At 39.7% G+C, this 23902-nt stretch overlaps 3 protein-coding genes across 3 annotated transcripts in view; 2 read left to right on the top strand and 1 right to left on the bottom strand.

Annotated features, from left to right (window-relative positions):
- The first annotated feature begins 503 nt into the window (after positions 1–503).
- On the top strand, positions 504–5615 carry mnx1 (motor neuron and pancreas homeobox 1). Its single transcript, XM_056364009.1, has 3 exons — positions 504–1319; positions 2128–2288; positions 2972–5615. The coding sequence occupies exons 1-3, from the start codon at positions 815–817 to the stop codon at positions 3257–3259; spliced, it is 954 nt and encodes a 317-aa protein (XP_056219984.1). The 5' UTR covers positions 504–814; the 3' UTR covers positions 3260–5615.
- A 143-nt stretch (positions 5616–5758) lies between these two features.
- Positions 5759–13353, bottom strand: nom1 (nucleolar protein with MIF4G domain 1). Its single transcript, XM_056364006.1, has 11 exons — positions 12191–13353; positions 11976–12088; positions 10690–10885; positions 10195–10518; positions 9933–10043; positions 9450–9620; positions 8662–8783; positions 8380–8512; positions 7079–7210; positions 6853–6962; positions 5759–6382 (listed from the first exon to the last, which is right to left on the bottom strand). The coding sequence occupies exons 1-11, from the start codon at positions 13124–13126 to the stop codon at positions 6205–6207; spliced, it is 2526 nt and encodes an 841-aa protein (XP_056219981.1). The 5' UTR covers positions 13127–13353; the 3' UTR covers positions 5759–6204.
- A 99-nt stretch (positions 13354–13452) lies between these two features.
- The window catches only part of lmbr1 (limb development membrane protein 1), a 34242-nt gene continuing 23792 nt past the window's right edge, over positions 13453–23902 (top strand). The window contains exons 1-5 of the mRNA XM_056364008.1: positions 13453–13648; positions 17223–17295; positions 18380–18419; positions 19631–19770; positions 21365–21468. Of these exons, the coding sequence (XP_056219983.1) occupies positions 13586–13648; positions 17223–17295; positions 18380–18419; positions 19631–19770; positions 21365–21468 (420 nt within the window). The 5' untranslated portion in view covers positions 13453–13585. The remainder of the gene's footprint in view (positions 13649–17222; positions 17296–18379; positions 18420–19630; positions 19771–21364; positions 21469–23902) is intronic.

The raw sequence follows: 23902 nt of genomic DNA, 5'->3' as shown, positions 1-23902 counted from the left end.
GTTGTCCTTTAATATTTTACACATCTGTGTGAATGTTTTGAAATTTTTAAAGTTTGAGAAAATATTGCTAAAACCATGTCCTATCCTCAGATGAACCATGAGGCACCCAGAAACACAAACAAGATAGATCGCTTCTGTGTGGTGGGAAAAAAAAGTGGCGTAAAATTAATTGTATTTTCATTTAGAAAAATAAATATTTTAAAGATAAATTTAACGAGACATAATTTTATATGATTAATAATGTGGAGTGTTTGTGTTCATGAAAATGCTAGGCTACTACACCTGCTCCAGTGACCTTGGTCAAGTTGGTGATATGTGTATATAGCCTACAGTAAGGCAGTCTCCAGAAATGTGCAGCACACTTACTCCTGTAAAAACGAATCAATTCCTCCTTTTTGATTGGTCAGTTTGGAAACTTTTACTCGACAAACCCTCTGTCAATGAACTGCATGTTAGTGTATACAGCGAAAAAATAACATCCAGTTATAGCAGATGAAAGAGCTGAAGTTTTTTTTGCTAACTTTTGTGTCATTTTCCTACAATAGTGATATTTTATGAAAGCAGTAACGCAGCCAGCACCGTGCTTTACAGTGATTAGAGCAGAGAGGCGTTGTTGGGTCCGACACAAAGCTTGGGACAGCCCCCTGCCAGACTGCTGCACCAATCGCCTCCATCTGACAGGGATTAAGTGTGACACGGAGCTCCTCTCTCACACTCCGGACCACATCATAACTTTTGAGAGGTGGGAAAACGGCACTGACTTCTCCTTCGTTTAACAGCAGAACAGGCGAAAAGGACGTGCACCGGGGGCCCAATGGAGAAATCCAAAAACTTTCGCATTGATGCGCTTTTAGCAGTCGATACACCCAAGGTGCAGACCTCCCCGCTTGCGCTTGTGACTTCCCTGTCCTCCTCCTCTTCCTCCTCCTCCATCCCGTCGTCTCGAAGTGTGGCAGCCCCGGAGTTGACCACCAGCGCCGAGTCTTTACGCGCAGAGACGCCGTCCCCGCCGAGGATTTCCACCTGCGGCTTGATTCCTAAACCGGGTTTCCTCAACAGTCCGCACAGCATGGTTGGATTACATCCGCAGAGCACCGCAGGGATCCCCGCACAGGCTCTCTACGGTCATCCCATGTATACCTACTCCGCTGCTGCCCTCGCAGGCCAACACCCTGCCCTGTCCTACTCCTATCCACACGGCTCCCATCACCACCACGCCAGTGATCCAATCAAACTGACAGCCAGCACCTTCCAGCTGGACCACTGGCTCCGGGTCTCCACAGCCGGGATGATGCTGCCAAAAATGTCTGACTTTAATTGTGAGTAGCTCTTTTATTAGGCTACAGAATATTCTGGCAATTTTCTGTCCTTATTTTCTTTCATCTAAATCAATCTAAATATACTAGCCTACTATACAGCCAATCTATTATGTATGTAGACCCAGGATGATCTAAAATATTTGATGGTAACCAAAAAAAGTCTAGTCTAGTCTATAAGTATCGTGATTATGCTAATAAATATGCCCCTGAAAATGATTCAGGCCTAAATGATGCTGCTTTACCTCAGACTCGCATATTATCTTTAAAAAATAAAGTGAGTTTTGGAGATTTCTGGTGCACCATTTCTCTCAGATATTAAGATGGTTTGAATGAAAAAGCCTGTCACGGATTGATGTTTTTTCTGAGAGGAACTAAAATTGACAGATAATGGACAGTGGGAAAGTAGCAGAGGAGTGTGAAACCCACAGTCGACATGCTGTTTGCTCACCAGATACTGCCTTTTTGTTTCTGCTCGTTTTAACAGATTTGTTCAAAATGGAGTGGCAAATAGCTTCTCTATGGACATATTCATATGTGGACGACCTTGTTGCTTAAACAGGGAGCTCAGAGATGTGGGGAATTAGATTATTAGATTATTATAATAGCAGAGAGCTGGCATTAGTGCTCTGATTTTGAAGAGTCCTTCAGTTTCCCTTGCAACATAAACGTTTCTGAATATAATATCGTCATTATCTTTATTAGCGATTATTGTCACAAACTGGCTGCTGACTGTGGATGTTATTGCTTGTCAGGAATTGCAGTAAAACCCTTTGACGTGCATGAGATTGATGTTGTTTTCTTCTTGCAGCTCAGGCGCAGTCCAACTTGCTTGGCAAGTGCAGAAGACCCAGAACTGCATTCACAAGTCAGCAGCTGCTGGAGCTGGAGCATCAGTTCAAACTGAATAAGTATCTGTCACGACCGAAGCGCTTTGAAGTGGCCACGTCCCTCATGCTGACAGAAACACAGGTAAATGATATCTGCACCCACAGTGTTTATACTAAACCGATTTTGCTCTTAAAGTTACATTTAGTAAGAAAAATGCCCAGCGTGTATAATGTATATGTATATATATTTACTTGTTTTTTTTAAATATTAAAAATGTATATAAAAATAAATGAGAAATTATTGTGAAATCTAATTTTTCATCTCACTTGTTTCTGAAATTTTCCATCACATGACTGGTATCTAAATTGCAATGGAAAATGGCAGTTGAGTCTTTCCATCTGTGCCATGCTTTTACTTAATTCAAGGAATTTTTTGAAAAGCTCAGGACTAGAACATTTTAGACATGTTTTCAGTGAAGGACAATTGAAACACCCAAGAGGTCAATGTCAGGTGGACCGGTGACCTTTACGCAGTCTTTACGCACAGTTACGCACAGTTGTCTTTCTTCTTTTTATGTTATTTTTTTTGTATTTTGGGGGCATTTTATGCCTATATCTGAAAATACAGAGGGGATAAGTCACGAAAGGAGACAGATTTAAAATGTAGTGTAACAAAGTCCTCCCGCCTGAGAAGAACCGGGGATGCTGCTGTCACAGTAGCCACTGTGTCATAGGGCGCACTCTCCTCTTTGACAGCCCATAGATGCTTAAATCCACTCAACTAAATGTTTTTTTTATTTTATTTTATTTCTTACATTTGTCCAGGTCAAAATCTGGTTCCAGAACAGACGGATGAAGTGGAAGAGAAGTAAGAAGGCCAAAGAGCAGGCCGCCCAGGAGGCCGAGAAGCAAAAAGGCAACAAGAGCGGCCAGGAGAAATGTGACGGACTCGAACAGTCGGATTATCACAGCAAGACAGACTCAAAAAATGGCAGAATAAGAGACTTCAGGGACAGTGACGACGATGAAGGCGATAATTTCCTGTACAACTCGTCAGACTGCTCCTCAGACGACGAGAGGAATCACACCAGTGACATAAGTCCGCAGCCTTGAAGCGGAAGATCTCCATTTATAATGACTGTGGGGGAATTTCGCTATAAAATGCAGTTGCATGTAATCCAACCTCTAATCACCTACATGGAATAAATTAGCTTTTTTTTTTTTTTTGTTATGAAAAGAATAAAATTTAGGTCAAGAATAAATGACCCTCATGTCATAGTCTACTAAACACGCAATAAAAACAGGATATTTAAGTTTAATGATACACACACTGTAGGAACACCCTTCAGCACTCGGCTATAGCATCCACTGTGACATTGCATGGTTTATATGCAAAACGCTGTAAACTGGCTCAGGACTTTGCAATCTCTCCCTGCGATGATGGTTAGTTTTCTCAGCAATAGTCTTTCAATAATATCCAGCACACACAGTCAATAATCCGCTGTCACTTGTCTTATTTTGTTCTTTGTGGTGTTATACTTCCGTAGTCTGTCATGTCACGCTGGAAAAAAAAATATGTATGTTTATTTTTCTATACTGTATTTATAAAATGGTCATACCAGTGCATGCTAAATTATCGTTTAGCGTCTCTCTTGGTGCAAACAATGTGAAATAAAAATGTTTTTATATAAAACTCAGTTGGTATTATGGCGCAAATCTTTTTTTTTTTTTTTTTTTTCTTGAAATCTAGTCCCTTGATTTACGACGTAGCTACTCGCAGATTTTCAGCCTGGACGCGAATACAGGCTTGTGTTTTTCCCCTTGCTCTGACAGGTGGGGTCATGGGAATTACTGTTAATAGCGCTGTCGGATCTGTGCAAACGTGCAGCGAGAGCAAACAGCAAGTAGGCAGGCAGACGCAGGAAACATTTCACACCACACTAGCAATGGGCTCGTATTAATAAACCTTTTAAACGGCCTGTTAAGCGACAGCTGCGGGCACTATTTTCAGGGCTGGAGACATTTCAAACTCATTTACAACTCCAAATATCTTTAATTTTTTTTGTTTTTTTGTTATACAGAGCGATTTAAATGTTACTATACCAAATTAGGGCCTAAGCCACCCTTGTCAAAATATGAACATAGACTGTCACATTTTATTTTGAAAGGTATTTGTTGTTGGGCAACCAGTAAAATTGGACACAAGATGAAAGATAGTCCTGAGCTGACCATGAGATACATATGTCCTCCCTCTGATTATAAGTGCAAATAACTAATAATGACAAACTATTAACATAAAACATCTATAAGTTGTTCTCATGATTTTGGGCTGGGCTCTGCATTTTACAAGCATGCTCAAATGCAAACCAAACATCCCATCCACATCACTTTCCTACAACACAAAGCATTTATTTATTTGGTGCACCTTATCCGCTGCTATATTGACATACAATACGATTTTTTTTTCCAGCCTAGTCCTTTATTTTGTAATCTTATGTCTACCAATGTGACTGAGCTACTGGGACAATTTAATAACTCACCTGTGCATCAGTTACTTTCCAGAAAACACGGCCACAGAATGGTCTCACTCGTTATCATTGTTCCTGCCGTCATCAGCGTTAAACTATAGCAGGGGTTGACTGATTATGGGCCATTTGTGAAAGGATTACTGAGGGATCTGCTGGTTATCTTCTGCTGTTTGCTTTTAGCTTTAGCAGACTAAAATCAAAGTTCAGCTGAGGGTCAAGCCCAACCAGAGTGCACCAGGTAAAGCTGATGGCAACTCTCTGGCTCACGGCTGCAGACAATGGCCAGTGTATGGACTGCACAGTGAGCCTACTGATCCCACTATCTTCATTTTCTGACTGACAATTTCTCCCAGTATTCTCCAGTTCTCACTGAAAACACCACCAGCGCATGTGTGTCCTTGTGTTGTTGTGTTGTGCTCTTTGTCGTCAAAACACTGAATGATACCCATTATTAAAACACCTCTGTACTCCTTTCGACATGAGCTTACTTTGTGGTTTGTGTACGCGAGTGGAGGACATTTCCTCTGGGTGACCTTGGTGGCCCATTCCTGACCTCAGCCCATGCTCCAGCCTTGGATTTATACAGGCCGCACCAATGGAGCTAATTAATGGGAGCAAGTATCAAATGTAACAGAACGACTCTGCTATGCTAACCACGCAGGGAGATACTGGTGTCAGCGAGCAAACAGAAAAGGCTAGACTAAAGGCCCCGGGTCATTTCATCAGGGCGTGTAAACAGTGAATGAACGACATCACAAGTCCCTCTATTCTCACTGCTCTTGTTTATGTCACACTCACAGCAGCCGAGTGGAAATATCAACGGGAAACGTTGAAAAGATGCAAAATATTCACTAATCAGTTGTGTTTAAGGCTGAAAAAGAGGGTATTATAATGTGCTTTATTTTGTGTAACAGTGTAAATAGATTCAGTAAAGCCAGGAAGAATGAATCCAGGTGTGTGAACCTTGTGATATTAACTCTTGCTGTACACTGCCTCCACGAGGGCAGTCTCAGAAAGAAAAAGACTAAAAACATTAAAGCCTAAAAAGAGAAATTAGAGCAGTTTTAAGAGAAATAAGTCAAAGCTTTGGGCAAAATGTCTGATTTATTGAGACTGTTTATGCTCCAGCGCGTGCATGTAGAATAAATCTGGAATGGTAAATTACTTTCTGATATTTCATCCCCGTTTCTTTAACAAATATAGAAGCACCATTATGGACAATGTATCTTGGAGTTAAAATATCTAATGCATTGCTATCAAATTACCATTAAACATAAGCTAAATCTGCAGTAATTTAAAGCACAATATTAAATCTGTTTGAAAGCGTCTTTGTGACCCTCCATATTAAAAAACCTTCACAGAAAAATTATGTACAAGGATTCCCTAAATGAAAAACATTGATTTAATATCCATTTTTTTTTCTTCTTCTTTAAAGTAAACGGAAGGTTTCTGTTCTTTGTATTAAGAGGTATTTCACTCCAACTTGCCTTCTTCTGTTGCACATTTCTGTTTGAAAGCACGTCTGTTGTTTTACAGTTTGAGCTTGGCCTCTTTGGCCTCCATGGCTTCGGTGGCGACCTGGGCGCGCTCTGACAGCGTCGCTGCTTGCTCAGCTGGTCCCTGTGACTGGGCATTCTTCAGCAAGAAGTGGCTGATGAAAAGCTTCAAGCCCTCCCGCAGCATTCCTAGCTTGGGAATTCCTGAAATCCTGGCGGACGGGAAAACAATGAGGGACATTGATTTTCAGACGTTCACGTAGTTCCAAGCGGTAAAGAGGTGAGGTTTTACAAGATGTGGGCTGGTAGAGGTTAACATTGCTGAACAGTTAAAATAGACTCTTTAGCTTTGCTAGCACTGTGGCTCTGTGGGAGGCAATTTTAGTCTCCATCATTTTCACTGAAATATATCAACTATTGGATGGAGTGCCATGAAATTTCATACAAACATTCACAGTCCCCAGATGATGAATCCAAATGCCTTTGTTCATCCCCTGAGCTCTTCCCTGGTGTTTGTGGGTTTTTGTTAAGGTCTCCACACATTCTACGTAGAGCCTCACAGAGCTGCTTGCATGGTTGTTGAGTAGACTCTTAATTATGTTTTTCTGTCTTATTTTGCATTAATGTACATGTTTAAATCTCCAAACCTCTAAGAACTAAGTGAATTCACAATGAAACTTACCTTCCAAATATGTCGGCTAGGTCCTCCGGCTCGGTTTCTTTTAGTAGTTTAGTCAACACCTGACGCAAGAACCGCACTGTGGGCTTATCTAGTTCCCCAAACTCTATTACCTACATAGAAAAACACATATGTGACTATAATTAATAAGATTAAAGATTTAATTCACTTAATAACATCAAATATATGACTATAATAGCGTGAAAGCTTAAGCCTACACGTCTCTTACTTTAAGGATGGAGAGTGGGAGGCACTTTCCCTGAAGGAAGCGGGTGACCAGCTGAACCAGATTGTTAAAGGTGCTGCTGGGAAGGTTGGACAGCTCCCTGAACTTGTCCCATAGGCTGAACTGGAAAGTCATCTAGGAAAAAAACAGGACATCAAATTAAAAGACTGTATGATTGCACGGAATGACTCTGAGCACACAGATCATTCCCAAAAACAGTAATAGACATCAGGGACCTTCTCCCCTGCACTGGTGATCTTCTCATCCTGATCCAGTTTACATGTGAAAAGCAAACATTCCCACCAGCCCCTTTTTTTAAGCTCTTTGATGAGGACAATGGTCATCAGTTTCTGATATGGACCCGTGGTCTACATGGCAGCAAAGTAGGAAGTGTGGTCTCGCCCCCATTGTTTGCAGTCACAGTTCGAGTCAAATAATATTAGAGGTGAGAGGTGTGAGAGACTCCCACACTGCAGAGGTGAACTGCAGGCCACAGGCAGGTTACACACAGTTTAAGAGACTGGGTGGTCACACATACACACACACACACACACACACACACACACACACACACACACACACACACACACACACACACACACACACACATCTACCGGGTGATTCAATCTTATTGTGTGTAAGTGTCACTCATCTAACTTTAAAACACAAATCCACAACTTCTGTTCATGATCTGCATTAGATTAGAGAGCAAATACAGAGTGAACTATGACTTTTAAAAAGGAGCAGTCAACATTTACATTTATGTAGCAAATAAAAAAAATAAAAAAAATGGATTTAAAATAATTATGAGATCTACAAAGAAAAAGCAAATAAGCTTCATAACTCGTAACCTTTCATCAGATTTAATAACTAAAGAAACATTTATAAGTGAAATTAATATGTGTGTGTGTCTTTAATATAAACAGATGTGATTGAAATGTTTTTCAATTATGATTTAATTGTTGCCTTCAGAGACATCCAATAATGCAGACTGAAATGTTTTAAAAAGAATATATAAGCATATGTACTATTTTATATTTATTTTCTTTACTGCTTTGAAGGTAACAATTTAATGTGTTTACTTATCTCAATACTTGTCGAGGGAAACTGTTCATTGCATGAACTAATCTGATTGATTTTGTGGTCGTAGTTCATTAAGCTGTTGTGTAACGGGGGTACGTTTATTTCATAATGTAAAGAACAGGAGATTTACAGCAGGTTCTGTTGATTCACAAGCTTGTATGTGAATGAAGTGAGAGTACTTTAGCGTCCTACTCCATTTTCTTAAGGTTTAGCTGGAGTACCTGGAAGCGGCGGTCGTGGGAGCAGAATTTCTCTCCCAGTACAGCGTAGAAGGCATTAAAGGTTTTCTCCTGCAGACAGCAGTCCATCAGAACATGCACGATCTCTCTCTCCTGCTTATCCTTCAGTCCCATCCTTCACACAGAACAAACGAAAGGCTTTCAAACACCAACCTTTCAGCTGTGTCAGGTGAAAATGAAAAAGTTGCTACAATACATTTCTTTCTTTCTATTTTTCGCTAAAACCAGCATAACATAGAGACAAATGCATGAGCTACAACAAACCTCAGCAGTTTCTCAAACGCATCCAGGTAATCTTCACTGGTCATAACAACACAGAAGATGTTTGTTCTTACTTCAGTGTTCATCCGCTGTTTCCTGGCCAGCTCTAAGACTTTGGCACTAAACTGAGACAAGTAAAACAGTGACAGCAGTGAAGTGAGAAATTTTGCTAAGGCCGAACACACAGTTCCATAATGTGTGAGTTTTTGTTACTGATTCTAAAACAATACTTTTTTGGATACCTTACTTTGAAAAATAGGAAAATGTTTTTCCATAACATTTAATTCAAGTTGAATTTAATACAAGACAAGACACACCTCTCAGTGTGTCAAAAAAAGTACAAGAGTTTAATAAAAGTATAAATAAAATATTCTAAACATAGCGAATTTTTGATGTAAATGAGGAATTGTCTGAACAAGGAGTAAGTAAACAAGATTATTAAGCTGACCAAGGAAACTCTGCTACTGACACATCTTGGCTGGCACCATAAAAAGTATTGAGGTTTTCATACCGGGTCTTAATACTGACCAATCTAAAGCACGAAGATATACTTTAGCCTACTGATTGTACTGACAATGAAAAACGTAATTCATTTGTGGGTAATAATGATTATTTGATGTTAAGTGAGTAAATATTTTATTTTAAATAGTTTCCAATTTTAAATCAATTTCACGTGTGGAAAATAATTTTGTTTTGCAGATAAGAAATGAATAAAATGTGAAATCGAATGATTTAAATAAATGCTGCACACTGCTACAACCCTGGCATGTTCTGCAGTTCTAGTACTCTACCTTTCCTTCAGCAGCGTTCTGTTTTGTGGTTGTGTTCCCTGGTTCGCTTATCATGGGCGCTCCACTCCACGAGGAGCCGACGATCCACCAGCGGCCGACTTGCTCTGCGGCCAGGAGATTGTCCAGAGAGACCCTCAGTTTCACGTCACTGCCTGATGCACTGTGCTGGATCTGAGTTACACACATTCACCAGCAATCAGTCTCAAGTGCACTTAGTAGAAAAACATCAGTTTTAAAAAAAAATGTGAGGAGGACACCTGCAATCCTGAGGCATGGTCAGGCTGAAGGCATTAGCAACACTCTGGACTCTGAGTCAGTAAAGGTGGTACTATGGAGCCACCTGGTGGTACAGGCGGAAGCTATTATATATAGAAATAATAATAGCATGAAAAATAAACTTAGTCCCTGTGAGGTATACATTTGAAATCTAAATATATTTCCACTAATGTATCCAAATAAGGTCATGTTGTGAAAATCACTCACCAGAGTCCTCTGCAACTTCCTCAGTCTCTCCGCAGGCTCTGGATCATAGCCTGGGATCTTCCGCATATCATTGTTCTTCAAAGCCAGCATGGTTTCCAACATGAAACGCACCTGAGGACAAGTTAACACATGATTTAATATAAGGTAAGACAACACTACAACGCTATAGTCAATACATTTTTGTTATTTAACATGTCTGCAAAAATGAAAGATAATTAAAAGTAAAAGGTGATCGTCTTTACTTGAGTTACTCATTCCTTACCCTGGTTTGATCGTGAAACTTCGCCCCCAAATCGCTGGCCTTGCGTTGGGCTTCAGAGATGAGCTCCTTCAAAGCCAGAGCATCGTCCTTCCTCAGGGCGAAGCCGACATTTCTCAGCACAAACAGAATTAATTCAATGTCTTTTTCTGTAAACGCTCCCACTAAAAGTTTCAGGATGTCGAAGATGAGGAGGGAGTGCACCACCTGGAAGTTATAGAGGTGAGCAACAATGGCCACCAGGTTGTCGCACTCTTTGCTTTCACTTGGGTTCTTGTACAAGTCGTCAAACTTTCGCACAACTGTCTCAAGAAAATTGGCCCCCACCTGGAAAAATAATGAGATAAAGACATTTCACACTCATTGTACTGTTCGATATAGGAATGTTAAGATCTTGATGATGACATGTAATGAATATGAGTGTAATATAAACCCACAAAGGTTGCTGGGTTTTTTGCGTATAAACTCAAAAGCAAGTACTGAAGAGGCCGTCTTTACCTCCAACCCGACGGCGTGATGGAGGACGCTGACCAGCAGGACGTGCTCCATCAGCAGTCTGTCGGGCATCAGGGACGGGGTGACGCAGGCCGCTAGTAGCACCTCGGTCAGGGTGTCATTCATGTCCTTCCTGCTGCAACTCATGTACAGCTCCTCCAGCTGACCACTAATGGACGCCATGTTGGGCTCACTCAGCCTGAAGAAGTTGGTGAATTATGCGGGAATTATTCCTTTTAAAAGAACTTCACTGGTAATTCAAACAGAACAGATTTGAGATCTGGATCTGTGGTCAGCGGTTATTCTGAATACAACACTGACCAACAAGAGTCCATTTCCATCCACATCTATTAATATTTGAAGTAAGTTCTCTTCCCAACTCTATGGAAAGATGTTTGTGCCTTCTTATTAGTTGCAGGACAGTCTCCTCAAAATTTTGGTTGCATCTCCACAGTGCCGAATAATAGTCCATTACTTGATTAACAGAATATTCATTGCCAACTATTTCAACAATCAAATAATCTTTCAAGATTTTTATCAAGCAAAAAATTGTCAAACATTTGTAGGTTCCAGGTTCTCAAATGTAAGGACTTGCTTTGTTTCTGTTTCATATCACTGTAAACTGAATATCTATGAGCTTTGGATTGGATCTGTCACTTAGTTTATATGTATTCTTTAGTAACTAACCCTAATAAAAGTATTGAAATATGCTTTATAGTATCAGATCATTTCTGATTTCCAGAGTTTATCCACATTTATTGATGGGTTATTTCAAATTTATATATGTTTGGGGATATATATTTCTCGGTCTAGTATGTTTTTATTTTTTTCCAAACATTTAATGTACTGTTAACTGAATTTTTTTTCTTGGAGAAAAGAGCTCAGAGTAAATCATTAGGCTGATGATTTTCAAATCCATATTGTTAGTCATATGATCAATGTAGAGCATTTTAGCTACATTGTGATAAAATTCCAAATTTGGGAGGTTAAGACCTCACATTAACCTTGTGGGTGATGCAATAATTTTCTCCTTAATCTGTGAGCTTTATTAGACCAAATAAAGGAAGAAAGAAGCCAGCAGGGTGGTATTTTCATATACAGTGGGGCCCAGAAGTGTATGTCTCAAATCCATGATGCATAACCACAAATAAATAAATAAATAAATAAAGTCTTTACAGGAAGAGTTAAGGGTTAAGGGTAAGTTAATCAGCAACTGTTTCTAGCATCCCATGGAAGATCTAATATCGCTGGAAATGGTTTAAAATGTAGCGTTGTGATAACACTGTTACCTGTTCACCAGGCCTTTCACATTCCTCTTCAGTTTTTGAAGCTCAGCTTTGCGTTTGTCATCTCCAATGTTACGCAAGTGAGGCGGCACATACTTCCCAGCTGTAGAGGAGACCTAGACAATGGAAGATGTAAACTAAGGTTAGATCCATTATATGGTGTACAAGATGTCTCTGCCAGGACAGAAATGAAACATGTTTGAAGTTTGTGAACTTACAGTTTCTGACTTGGATTCTGATGTCTTTGTTTCAGGAGTGTCTTCTTCTTCATCCGTTTCCCCTTCATTTCCATCACTCTCATCCATCTCCTCTTGGTCATCCTCCTTTTCCTCCTCCTCATCAACCATTTCATCATCATCCTCATCTTCATCCTCATCCTCATTTTCATCATCAAATGAAGCCATATCTTCATCGCTGCCTTCACTTAACGATTTATCTCCAGGTTCCTCATCCTCCTCTGACAACTGCGACTCAGTCTCGTCAAGCTTTTCAAAGTTCTCTTTGGCCATGTCCATGTCGTCATCATCATCATACACACCTACAGCTGATGAGCCAGAGTCAAGCATGCCGAGGATGTAATCAAGTCCATCAGCCACAAAGGACTGTGGGAGACTTTTTTTGTTTTTCCTTTTGTTAAATCCCAGGTAGCGCTCTAGCTTCTTTATTTCTCTGTCCTCTTGTTCATTTGCCTCCATGAGTGCCATTTTTCTTGATTCCTGAAGCTTATTAATTTTCTTACCTTTCTTGGCAGATGATGGCACTTTAGAGTTCACTGATTTTTCTGTGGTGTCACTAGCAGGCAGGTCTGAATGTGTTTTTGAGACTTCTTTCTTTGCCTTCTCCGTTTTCTTCTTCTTCTGCACCTGTGGCCGTTTCTCAGCTGGTATCCCCGAGTTTTCACCCTCACCTGCAGGTAAACTGAGGGTCCTGTTACCCTCATAGTGACTCTTCATTTTGGCTTTTTTCATTTTTCGCTTTTCTTTGCGTAGCTCCTTTCTGCTTTTCTTTTTCACAAAACTCAACCTATGGTCAGGCTCTGCTTCTTCTGTGCCACTTTTGCTTTTAACAAATTCATCCACCGACACCATGTATTTCTGTAATACTACATTTCCCTTCTTCTTTTTGCTGTTTTTTTGCTTCCATTTCCCCTTCATTTCTACAAATTAAACTCGGGATATCGACCGTAAGCTAGATAACATTAGCATCAACCTGCTAGCCTTCTTATTCAAAACACACGGCTGGTCAGTTTGACAGGCTAATGTTATTTGTGGTTTGAAACAACGGAAAGAGGCACCGGATGAAAGTTGTCGCCTATTGAGAGTAGATAGATACCTGCACATGTATATCCATGAGGACAATATTGTTGACTTGACCCACAAACACGCGACCATTTACTTCCAGGGCACGCCGGAGAGCTGACGCATGGTAATGACGTCGTTTATTTTGGGGCGTTTTTTTTAGCTGAGCGGTTTTCCTTCGATGTAAACTGTCTTTTAACCAGTCAGAGCATTTTTTGCAGAGCCGGGATCACGCCTGAGTTGTTGTCGGTGATGCCAGTTGTACGAGCTAGCATGTAGTGAGTCTGTAGCTTTTTTGTATTTGCAATATGAAGAATGGAAGTAGACGATGTTACCATCAGAGAGCAGAATTTCCACAGCCAAGTTCGAGAGTACATCGTAAGTAACGCAGGGCTAGTCAAGGCTAGCTGGCTAACAACGTCCTCTACTGCACAGTAACGTTAACGGTGGCTAGCGTTAGCATCAGCTGTCAGTTTGACTCGGCAGAATTTATTAAGCTTGGTACTTAATGTTGTGGTGCACCCAAAAATGTGATATTTAATTTACGATCGGGTTACTGGACAGATCTTGTTTAAATTAAAAACAACGAGTGAACGTGCTCATTAAAGTTAGCTAACGTTATCGCTAGCTACCATTAACTGGTTACAGTAGTTTGACTTCACTAACGTGTTGTTTAGGGACATTCGAACAGATTTGTAATAAATATACCTGCGGTTCACAAGGAAGATCTTTAACTGGGACATGAACAAAATGTCCCAGATCTCACTGATGTAGTGTCCCTGAATTGGAGAGATGAAACATTTATTTTGTATGCTTCTATATTATTGTTAAATTCAGTCATGGTTTTTAATGATAATGGTTTCGTTGGGTTAAATAGACATTCTCTATTGAAGTCTGGTACAGACCTAATTTATGAACGCATCGTCCCATGAAGAATAATTACATTTTAGGACCTCATGTGAAGCAGGATTTCAATTTTAAAGTCAAAGATATGTTTGTGCACATTGCTGTTTGGGTGTGATACCATTAACATAATTAGAAGACTTCATCTGGTTGGATGATTATTAAACACTTGAGTTTTGCTTATCAGTCTTGGGACAGGACACCCAGTTCTTTCTGTGTAGTGTAATAGTGTATGCAAGAAGTTATGCTCTTGTCTGACAAATGGTTCCCCACTGCACCTATACTTTTCGTGTCATATAAGTCCTTGTTGGCTGGCCACCTGTAAAAGCATGACACAGTAAACATAATTAACCAACTGATTATTCCTCTGCAATAAACCACATTGATTTTTAGAGTGTCTTGTTGTCTAGCCGTAATTTCTTAAGCTAGAAAGCTCAAGAGAGGGGACACTTTGTATGGACCTGGTCTCGTTGATTATTCATGACAGACACGTTTGAAATATAGAAACTATCAAATGTCTCACTTGCAGGCAAGCTAAACATCTCAGATTTAGCTTTCCCATTTTATACTAAGTCTCTCTTCTTCACCTGGCTCTCAGTATCCCATATCAGTATTCTTCACATAAGATCCCTTCTGCATGATGTTTTAATGTCACTGTCATTTAACCTATGGTGAGTCATCTTATGGATTGATTTCTACTGGCACCAGTGGATTGATTTTTTTTTTTTTATTGTGGAGCTTGCTTATTTTGTAGTCAAGGCTATCCTGCTTTAAGTTTAAACTTCGTAAACATGACTCGGTGGCAAGATGGTGCACTCTTGTTAGACCTTAAGTGTGGGAAACTGTGTCTCTCACAGAGGACCATACTGTAAAACAATTATCAAAGAATGCCATGCCTATGTTGACACAGAAAATCAGGTTACTGTTTGTAATCATGTTAATGCAGGTTAGCGTTTGGACAATTTACACGTGGTCTCGTCAGAAATTACATTTTCCCCTGCCACCTGCAAAAAAAGGCTTTAACACCATTATCAGCCTTACACATACTGTGTTGAGCAATTTGTAACGATTTTATTGTCCTTGACATTGCAATTAGGAGACAGTCGAACGTGTACTTCAAACATGCAGATCTTCCAACATCACTTTAGTCCTCACACCCACTGTCTTTTTTAGTGCTCATGCTCACACTTAATAAACCTTTAATAAATTCAGCTGGGGATTTTTACAACCAAGTATTTAGGTGTCTTCAGCAGAAATCCAGCTCTTTTTTCTCCCTAAACTGCAAAAGGAACCCACCTTTCTTGTTTACACTGCTGAAATGACTGCTGAAAGTGGGTAATGAGAGCACTACAGTGCATGACACCCTGATCAATACATGCTTGCAGGAATATTCAAGTGACTAGACCTGAAGAGATCCCTGTAATTAGGTGTCCGTCACCTTGAGCTTGAGTTCATGTATCATTAAGGTGTGAAATTCTGTTGCTAAATTGGTTGGGGATGCATTCAAACTGCTTACAAGAAGTCTGACTTGTTATTACATGCGCCTTTTCTGTTGCGTAGTGTATAACTGAGACTTTTTGATGGAAAACGGTAATATCTCGACTAGTGGCATTGACTGGTGTGCTTCAAATTTGCTGTTATCTTTCTCCAGACTTGTTGTGTCTTTTTGTCTGTGCTAGTCTATCAGCTCTGTGCACCTGCTCGTGTGTTAGTCTGGGTTTTTTCCTTTGTGGATAAAGGCTTTGCTTGAACCAATGTCATCACAGAGTTTGTAGTTTGGAAATTAATATCTCTTTCATTTGGAAGTGATAAGAAAAACAGTTTTTGCTACAGCTGTTATATAATATTATATACCTCCCAGATTGACTTGGGAGCATTGGAATTTTTTAAATGCTAGTTTCTCTGTCTGAAATGTGCATGGTGTGCCCGGTGTCTGGCTGAGTCATCTCATAATCCCAGCTTGGCCATGATGAGTTGTGCAATGTTGACAGGGTGCAAAGTGCTGAAGTGGGAGCTTCTAACATTAGTTACGTCCCGGTCACTGTCACAGTAGAAGGGGAGAATGTGGAATGTGATCTTTCTGTAAGACCATCCAGCTTGCTTTGAGCGTGGTGTTACCTAATAAATTCCCTGCATTAGTTTATCATTATTTCTGGAACACTTCGCTTGTAGCAATGGCCTAATTAGTGTCATCAGATTTTGGAAAACAGTGATGCTATTTTTATTCATTTCTTTATTTGATTTACACTAAAAATAAATGGATAATGTTTAACTGCACTGCTGCTGGCTAGTTACTGATTTGTGTCAAAAATAAGAGGAAATATTCCCTGTTTTGCACATTATAACTAATCTATACCACTCATAGTTATTTTTGGACAGCAAACATCTATATACAAATACTAAGAGACAAGGTATTCTATTCCACCACACTAGGTCATGGAGGAAATGGATGCTCAGGTTGGCAAGTGCGTGCACTCTGGACTGGCTAGTCAAATGCTTCGGTGATCTACTTTCCATAGTTGACAATATACACTGCTTGAAAATACTTGTTGTGCCGTTTATTTAGTAGGAAATGCATTATAGATACTGCTTTTACACTCAAATACCATGTATGAATAAAATTTGAATCTGCCTGCTACCATTCAGACTGTTAGTCATGGGAAAATGCTGAGGCATTGGTGTGCTCGCATGACCCGGATCCACGGTTTTAGTTCTAGTTAGTTTATCACATGAAACCATTACATCACGTTTGTCTAGTATCAATTTGTGTAAGTGATTGTGGGTGAAACTGAAGTCTTGCAGACATATAATGTGACAACATTTCACATGTATACTGTAACAAATATCTTTGCTATAATAAACAATTTATAGGACTTGTAAAATGATTCCACAGGCACAGCCTCTCAAGGCACTAGTCTAGTCTAGTCTATGGGGCATTAAAGGAAGTGAAGAACAGGTGTAGTGTACTGTTGATAACTGCTTGCTGATGCGCTGATTCATCTTCAGTCATAATAAATCCCGTACTAAGATTCTTATGTTGTCCTTTCAGATTTGTTTCCTCCTGTTTGCAGTCCTCTACATTGTGTCCTACTGCATCATAACCAGATACAAGAGGAAGAGTGGTAAGTGTTCTTGTAGAATATGATCTCCTACTCCATGGGACAACAGGAATCCACATGTGCCTCAGTGAGAGCGTCACACATCTTAAAGCATCACTTTAATTGCTTGCACAGCAGAATGTGTCTATGGTCTAACCATTTTCACAGCTACAGCCTCTGTTTATGCTTTGTTTGTGCACAGACAGCCCTTCATTGTGTTTAGAGTGAAAGGAAATCAATGCCAAGAAGGCGTTTAGGTGTACAGTATGTGTGAGAGACCACACCCACGATTGGACAGTAATCTGCCAGTGAGCTCTGTATCAGTGAAAACTGTGACAGTCCCCAAATTCCTTTTAGGGCTGTGGCAACCAGAATACAATTGTTACATTACAGCAATAATAGCATAACTGACATAACCTGTCCTCCGTAAATACAAGACTCAAGGGAAGTGAGACATTTTGTGAGATTTCTTCTGAAATGTCTTTCACAGCTTCTGATCTTTTAAACCAAGTTATAAAGGAGGAAACAGAAAAGAAAAACAAGAAGGCCCAGGTGGGCACTGTGAACTGTATCCCATTTTCCCAGGACAAATATAGTATGTGCAGGTCACCTGGGCTTCCCTCGTCTCATTTTGAAAGTAGACCACATTGCACCACAAATTCCTTCTGGAGTTTTATACAGCAGAAATCTAGGCTGCTCTTCTTCTAAGACCTAGGTGCTTTGGTTCGTTTTTTTTTTTTTTTTTTTTTTAGAATTTTTTGTGAAATATATGAAAGATTCTTTAAGGACTCAGTCACTTAATATAACTGTCAAATTAGCATTACATTGTTTTTATATAAGATAAGATAGGCATGTCTCAAATCTTAACCTGCTTTGCTTCTGCATTCGCACCACCACTCTCACAATAATGATTGTTGATATTGGCTGATATGGGTGGGAAAATTTGTCTACTACAAACACATAAGTATGTTTCTAATAAAAATTCAGTTGTTTTCTTCAAATTTCTTTCTAAAGTATGAAGTGATGTATAAAAATGTGAATCTGATATGGATCATTAGCGCACTCAGTGCCCCACCTTGTGACTGAAGTGGTTTGGTTTCCTTTCCAGATGACCATGAGGATGAAGATGCTGTTGTCAACAGAATATCGTGAGTGAAGATGATTTCAGAGCATTCTTTTTTTTTTTTTTATAGGACATTGTAATTTAGAAAGTTTGACAAACACTGTTGAGTTATTAGCTTTTCAGACCAAAAAGTAAAGTAACTAGTACTTTACTTTTTGTCCTAAGCAGAAACTAGTGAACTAAGTTTGTTTTATTCAAGTGATCTGGTTCCAGTTTATCAATAGTGAGGCTTTCTGCTTTTCTGTGTTTAATATTGTAGTGAAATAACGAACTTTGGTTTTTCACTGTTGGTTGGATGTTAGGAAATTGTGACAGGCAGTTTTCTTATATTGTATAGACCAAACAAGTCATCGATTTTAATTTAAAAAAAGAAGAAAAAAAGAGTCGTCATTAGTTACAGCCCTATTACGAAAAAATAATTACATAAATTGTAAAAGTGTTGCATTAACTCACTGACTACCACTAATTCTCTCAATGTGTTACTTAAATTAGGACAGTGGTGGCAAGTATCACATATATCTCAGTCTAGAGTCACAGTCAAGGATGCTTGTTGTAGCCACATTGCGTCCTGCCTTTTGAGTCCAGCTGAGGTAAATGGTACTTAGGGCGCTGCAAAATAATGGAAAGCATTTCAGATTAATGAGTTTCTTTAGTGATATGCGGAAGTGGTGTCTTTGTGCCGCCCCACTGAGGACCACTGAGCAGATGGTCACTCCCTTGGGCCCAATCTGGAAACCCACTGCCTAGGAAACCCCACAAATTGCATCCTGCAGAAACACAGCCAGTCAGAGTCTTTTGTTCCAGGAGTCGGGCACGGGTGGATAAAGTGAGGAGCGGAAAGATGACTGAAAGAACAGACTGACAATGAGCCGACTGGCAGTTAAATCCAGTGCTCTTTAAGTGGTCACTAAATAAGTTAATTCCTCACTTGCTTTTGCTTATTAATTCCTGTCACACTGTAAACCCAGTGACTCTTTTATAATATATAATCCAAAATTAATCCTCCAGTAACCAAGTAACCAAGCTTGTAACATATAATCGGATTTGAAAGAGAAAAATGGTGTTATTACCTTGTTGTGATTCTGCATGTGTTAGTTTTGATTTCGACTAGCCCTAACACGTGTGTGTGTGTGTGTGTGTGTGTGTGTGTGTGTGTGTGTGTGTGTGTGTGTGTGTGTGTGTGTGTCTCTCTCTCTCTTTGTCTCTTTGTGTATGTGTGTTTGATTCCATTTGCAGATTATACTTGTGCACCTTCACCCTGGCAGTGTCGGGTGGTGCCGTCTTCCTACTGCCTTTCTCAATCATTAGTAATGAGATCCTCCTCTCCTTCCCCAAAAACTATTACATTCAGTGGCTCAATGGCTCCCTCATCCACGGTCAGTAGATCACACAGTTCATGTGTCTTTTCAGTTTGATGAACTAATTTTTTTCTCCCTTTCTTGCTCCTTATAATATAGTGTTTTTGCTTTTCAAGGGAAGTAAATGTCCTCTAACATATGTGGAATGACATTCATTGGTATCATAATTAACTCTTTACATTAATGTCAGAATCAATAGATGTGTTGATGTATTAAATAGGAATTCGTGTCCAAAGATTTCAGGGAACATTTGGAAAGCTAACCCTAACCCTTCTCAGGTTGTTTTTCCATCCTATTAATTTAGAAATTAACGTGTCAGCTCCTAATACAGTATGATTTTTTTGGGGGGTCTTTTAACTACTAAACTGAATCAAGAGTTTGAACACCGAAGTCAGTAATGATTTCTTTAAATCCAATTTCAGTTTGTGTTGTAATACTGTAATAAAACATATAATATTAGAGTTACTTCAAAAAAGGATTGATGCATTAATACTGCTTCAAGCTTTAGGTTTTACTTTAAAAATACCACTGAAACTGGATTAAAAGAATAGATTAATGGATCTGGGTGTGTCTCTGTTGTTGTCACTGTTGCTCATAATCAGGCTTTGGAAAGAGTGGCTGTGTATTGATTATTGAATTTAGACAGAAGCTTTATGATGGTGGAAATTTATATTGTGCCATGGTATATATCATCATTTTGCCCAAACCTACAGCTGTATACAAGGGAAATCTCCTCTTCTGGTTTATATTTGTATAAAACGGAGATGGGAATTGATAAGATTCATCAATACCAATGACATTGTCAATTCTGCTTATCAGTCCGATTCTTAATCGATTCCCTCAATGATTCCTGATCAGTTTTCTGTGTGGAAAAAAAATGAGTGCATGAGCCTATAGATTATGGCTGCAGCTTAATTATTAATTTTATCAGCTGCATCAGGCCCATTCAAACAGGCTCCCCCAGATTTCCATCTAAAAATATTCATTTGTTTCATTTAGCACACACACACATATGAATGCGTGATGACGCGTAGTGATGAAATAATGTGGTTTCTTAATCATGCAAAAACGTGTAGAATCTTGTAGGATGAGTGCAAGTTGTGATTAAGGCAAATGATGCATAAAACCAAATAAATAAGAAAAATAATTTGACTTCATCTCTGATAAATAATGAATCACCAGTCACAGCTTCTGGGAGAGGGAAGAAACCATTTTATGTTTCCCTCATTAAAACCACAAACCATTTTAAAAGTCAATCTTTTTCATTTGCAGTAGCAACACAGATCATGTGATTTCTTTTGTGTCACTGTCAGCCTCCAGTCAGTGTCAGCTATGTTGTTAAGGCTGTTGGGTGTTTGAACATCCACCAGGGGGCATTGGAGTCCATGACATTGCCAGAGAGACACTTGTGCTGGCACCTCGCCTCACAACTACTGTACAATAATATTCAAGGGAAAGCTCTCAGAGTCTGGGAAAATGTATTTGTGGAACCTGAGCCTTAAAAAAAAAAGGTCACATTTTCAAATGAAAAATAAAGCCGCCCATTGATTGACAATATATGGTTTGTGTATACGACTGTATGCGCACACACTAATATGTTTGGTCTCTGCAGGTCTGTGGAACCTGGTGTCACTGTTCTCCAACCTTTGCCTCTTCGTCCTGATGCCCTTTGCTTATTTCTTCCTGGAGTCTGAGGGATTCGCAGGATCGAAAAAGGTACATCGCCTGAAGCGTTAGTATTTATGTGTATCATTTTTAGTTTGGTTCATTTTCTTTGTGTGTTAGTCAAGGTTAACAGCTGTCATCAAACGAGCATTAGAAATTGAAAATGAATCAGACGCTTTAAAACTGAGTTGGAGATGCAAAATTTAAAAACTAAGGACTGAAAAAATATAAAACGATGAAAAGGAAAACGTAGAACCCTGTTTCTTTTTTTTTTTTTCCCGCTGAAATATTTCTATGCTTTGCTGTTCATGCAAAAGCTTCCCTGTCGACAGGCGAAGCAGCAGCAGCAGCAGGTGCCTAGTCCTTGTCCTCTCCCTGACTCAAGCCACTGACCGTAACTGCCACCGCAGAAACCTCATTAACCATGAAAGTCTGAATCTGGTCTTCGCCTAGCGCCACATCCTGACAAACCCTTCCAATAAGGCCATAGGCTGCAAACGCTTCAACACTGCTGCATCGGCCCCACTGATTTAAAGCCTGATTCCTTGTCACCCCCTCCCCAGCCCCCTAAAATAAAACTTCAAAAGGACAGGCTAATAATCGAGTTGTAAGGCTCAGCGAACTTCCTCGTTTAATTGATTACCCCCCAAAAAAAGAGGCTGGGGGCTCGTGTTCCAAAAGTCCATAAAGTCGCAGCAACATGACAGCACAATAGAGCCTCGCAAAATGGAGGGGGAAAGATTTACTTTTAATACACCTCTATCCTGTGTCACAGTTTGAAACCTCTCTGGTTTATGTCCCTCCTGGCAAAAGCACATAAAAATTAGTCTGTACTGTAGTGTATAGCCAGTCCTTTTCTTCCTCAGCCCCACTAATTTGTTTCGGTTGGATTTCTTCAACAGAGGGCAGGCCCTGATGTGTAGGGCCTCTTTCACGTTTCTCCTTTTTGTTCTTTTTCATTTTAGTGAGACTGTTTCTTGCTACTGCTCTTCCATAAATTTGCTTAGAGGAAGCACTGTTCAATGTTGAGCTTCACGTCCAGGTATATATTGTGTGTGTGTGTGTGCGTGCATGTGTGTGTGTGCGTGCTAAGAAAGGGGTGGAGGTGACACTCCTGTTGCACCTAAACAAAAAAACTAAAAAAAAAAACCCGAGCTGCCCGCAGAGTCAATCATGCGGCCGACAGCAAGGAGAATGTAAAACACAGATCTGAGATTTTATAATGTGATATTATCCCTTTCCCCAATAACAGCATTAGACCACAATGTCATAAGGTTTTATGTGGCATTATAACCTCCTGGGCTAATGTTATGGCACTACGAGGTCCCTTTGACTGCGGAAATGAAGTGAATGATGAATTTCACTTCTAACGTTGTAAGTCAGCCTTTTCATGTGGCTGTGTTTACTTTTGACGATGTACTAAAAGACGCCACCAGGATAAAGATGGAAATGTGGATGTTTTTTTTGGGGGGCTTTTTCCCCCTAATGTTAACTGTTCAGCTCTTCAGAGGATCTGTCACCTGAATGATTAATAGTTTAACAAATTGTCCAAATTGTGGATGAATCAGAGTGACTTAGGGTCTTGATGTCAGATGTTATGATCTAGCTTTATTTGCTGCTGTAAAATGTCTCCCATTTTACTGCTGTGTTCTGAAATCTTTGCAGAAGAGCTGCATCACAGGCCACTAAAGGTCTTGCCTTGTGCAGTTTAGGTTTTCAGGTTGTGATCATGTTTAAGAAACCTCTGTGCTGTGGCACATTTCTGCCTTTGCATAATTGCATAATTAGCAGTATTCTAAATGAAGTGCTTCTTGTTGTTGCACTGCTCTGGAAGCACTGGGATGGACAAAAATGTGTCCGCTTTTCGAGGCTTTATATGTCCCACTATAACGTTTCTGTCACTTATCTGTTATGTTGTCTCCACACCACCAGTAGATGGCATTATATTGATGAGAGCCATCTGTGCTGTCCTTATTGAGATGATCAGCATGTCCTGACAAACACTGTGAAGACATAAACACAAACCTTTGCTCAGACTTCCATTTATATCAAGGCGCTTAAATCGGCTTAATAATTACACATGACAGGAATGATATCTCGAAGCTATATTTACTCAAAAACAATTAGATCAAGGTAAAAAACTTTTGACTGACAACTTCCTGGTCTATTTCAAGTGTAGTCTAAGTTACTTTCTTGACACTGATGCTCTGATGTTTATTATGTCTAGCTAAATCATTGGTAAATTAGTGTGATGAAAAGTATGCAACATTTCCAATAAGTTCATGTGAAGAAACCATCGAAATTGTGGAAAGTGTGCTTTGCTGTGAATAGTCTTTTGGTCTTACCCACAGTATTGAAATGTGTTTGATCCTGAAACGAGTTGGAACGAGTCTGACCCCCTGACTGACCTAGCAAAGGGCCAACAGGTTTCATCTGGTAGTTAAAGAAACTCCTCATCAATCTCATCCTAAGCCCTAACCCGCCG

The sequence above is a fragment of the Seriola aureovittata genome, chromosome 20 (assembly GCF_021018895.1).
Source record: "Seriola aureovittata isolate HTS-2021-v1 ecotype China chromosome 20, ASM2101889v1, whole genome shotgun sequence".
Lineage (NCBI taxonomy): Eukaryota > Metazoa > Chordata > Actinopteri > Carangiformes > Carangidae > Seriola > Seriola aureovittata.
Note: the sequence above shows the minus strand (reverse complement) of the source record. Positions and strands in the feature narration are given on the sequence as shown.

Coding starts and splice junctions, on each gene's coding strand:
- mnx1 (XM_056364009.1), top strand. CDS start 815: ATGGAGAAATCCAAAAACTTTCGCATTGATGCGCTTTTAGCAGTCGAT. Junction 1,320..2,127: donor AAAAATGTCTGACTTTAATT/GTGAGTAGCTCT, acceptor TTCTTCTTGCAG/CTCAGGCGCAGTCCAACTTG. Junction 2,289..2,971: donor TCATGCTGACAGAAACACAG/GTAAATGATATC, acceptor ACATTTGTCCAG/GTCAAAATCTGGTTCCAGAA.
- nom1 (XM_056364006.1), bottom strand. CDS start 13,126: ATGAAGGGGAAATGGAAGCAAAAAAACAGCAAAAAGAAGAAGGGAAAT. Junction 7,211..8,379: donor CCCACGACCGCCGCTTCCAG/GTACTCCAGCTA, acceptor TTTTTTTCCTAG/ATGACTTTCCAGTTCAGCCT. Junction 6,383..6,852: donor CTAGCCGACATATTTGGAAG/GTAAGTTTCATT, acceptor CCCGTCCGCCAG/GATTTCAGGAATTCCCAAGC.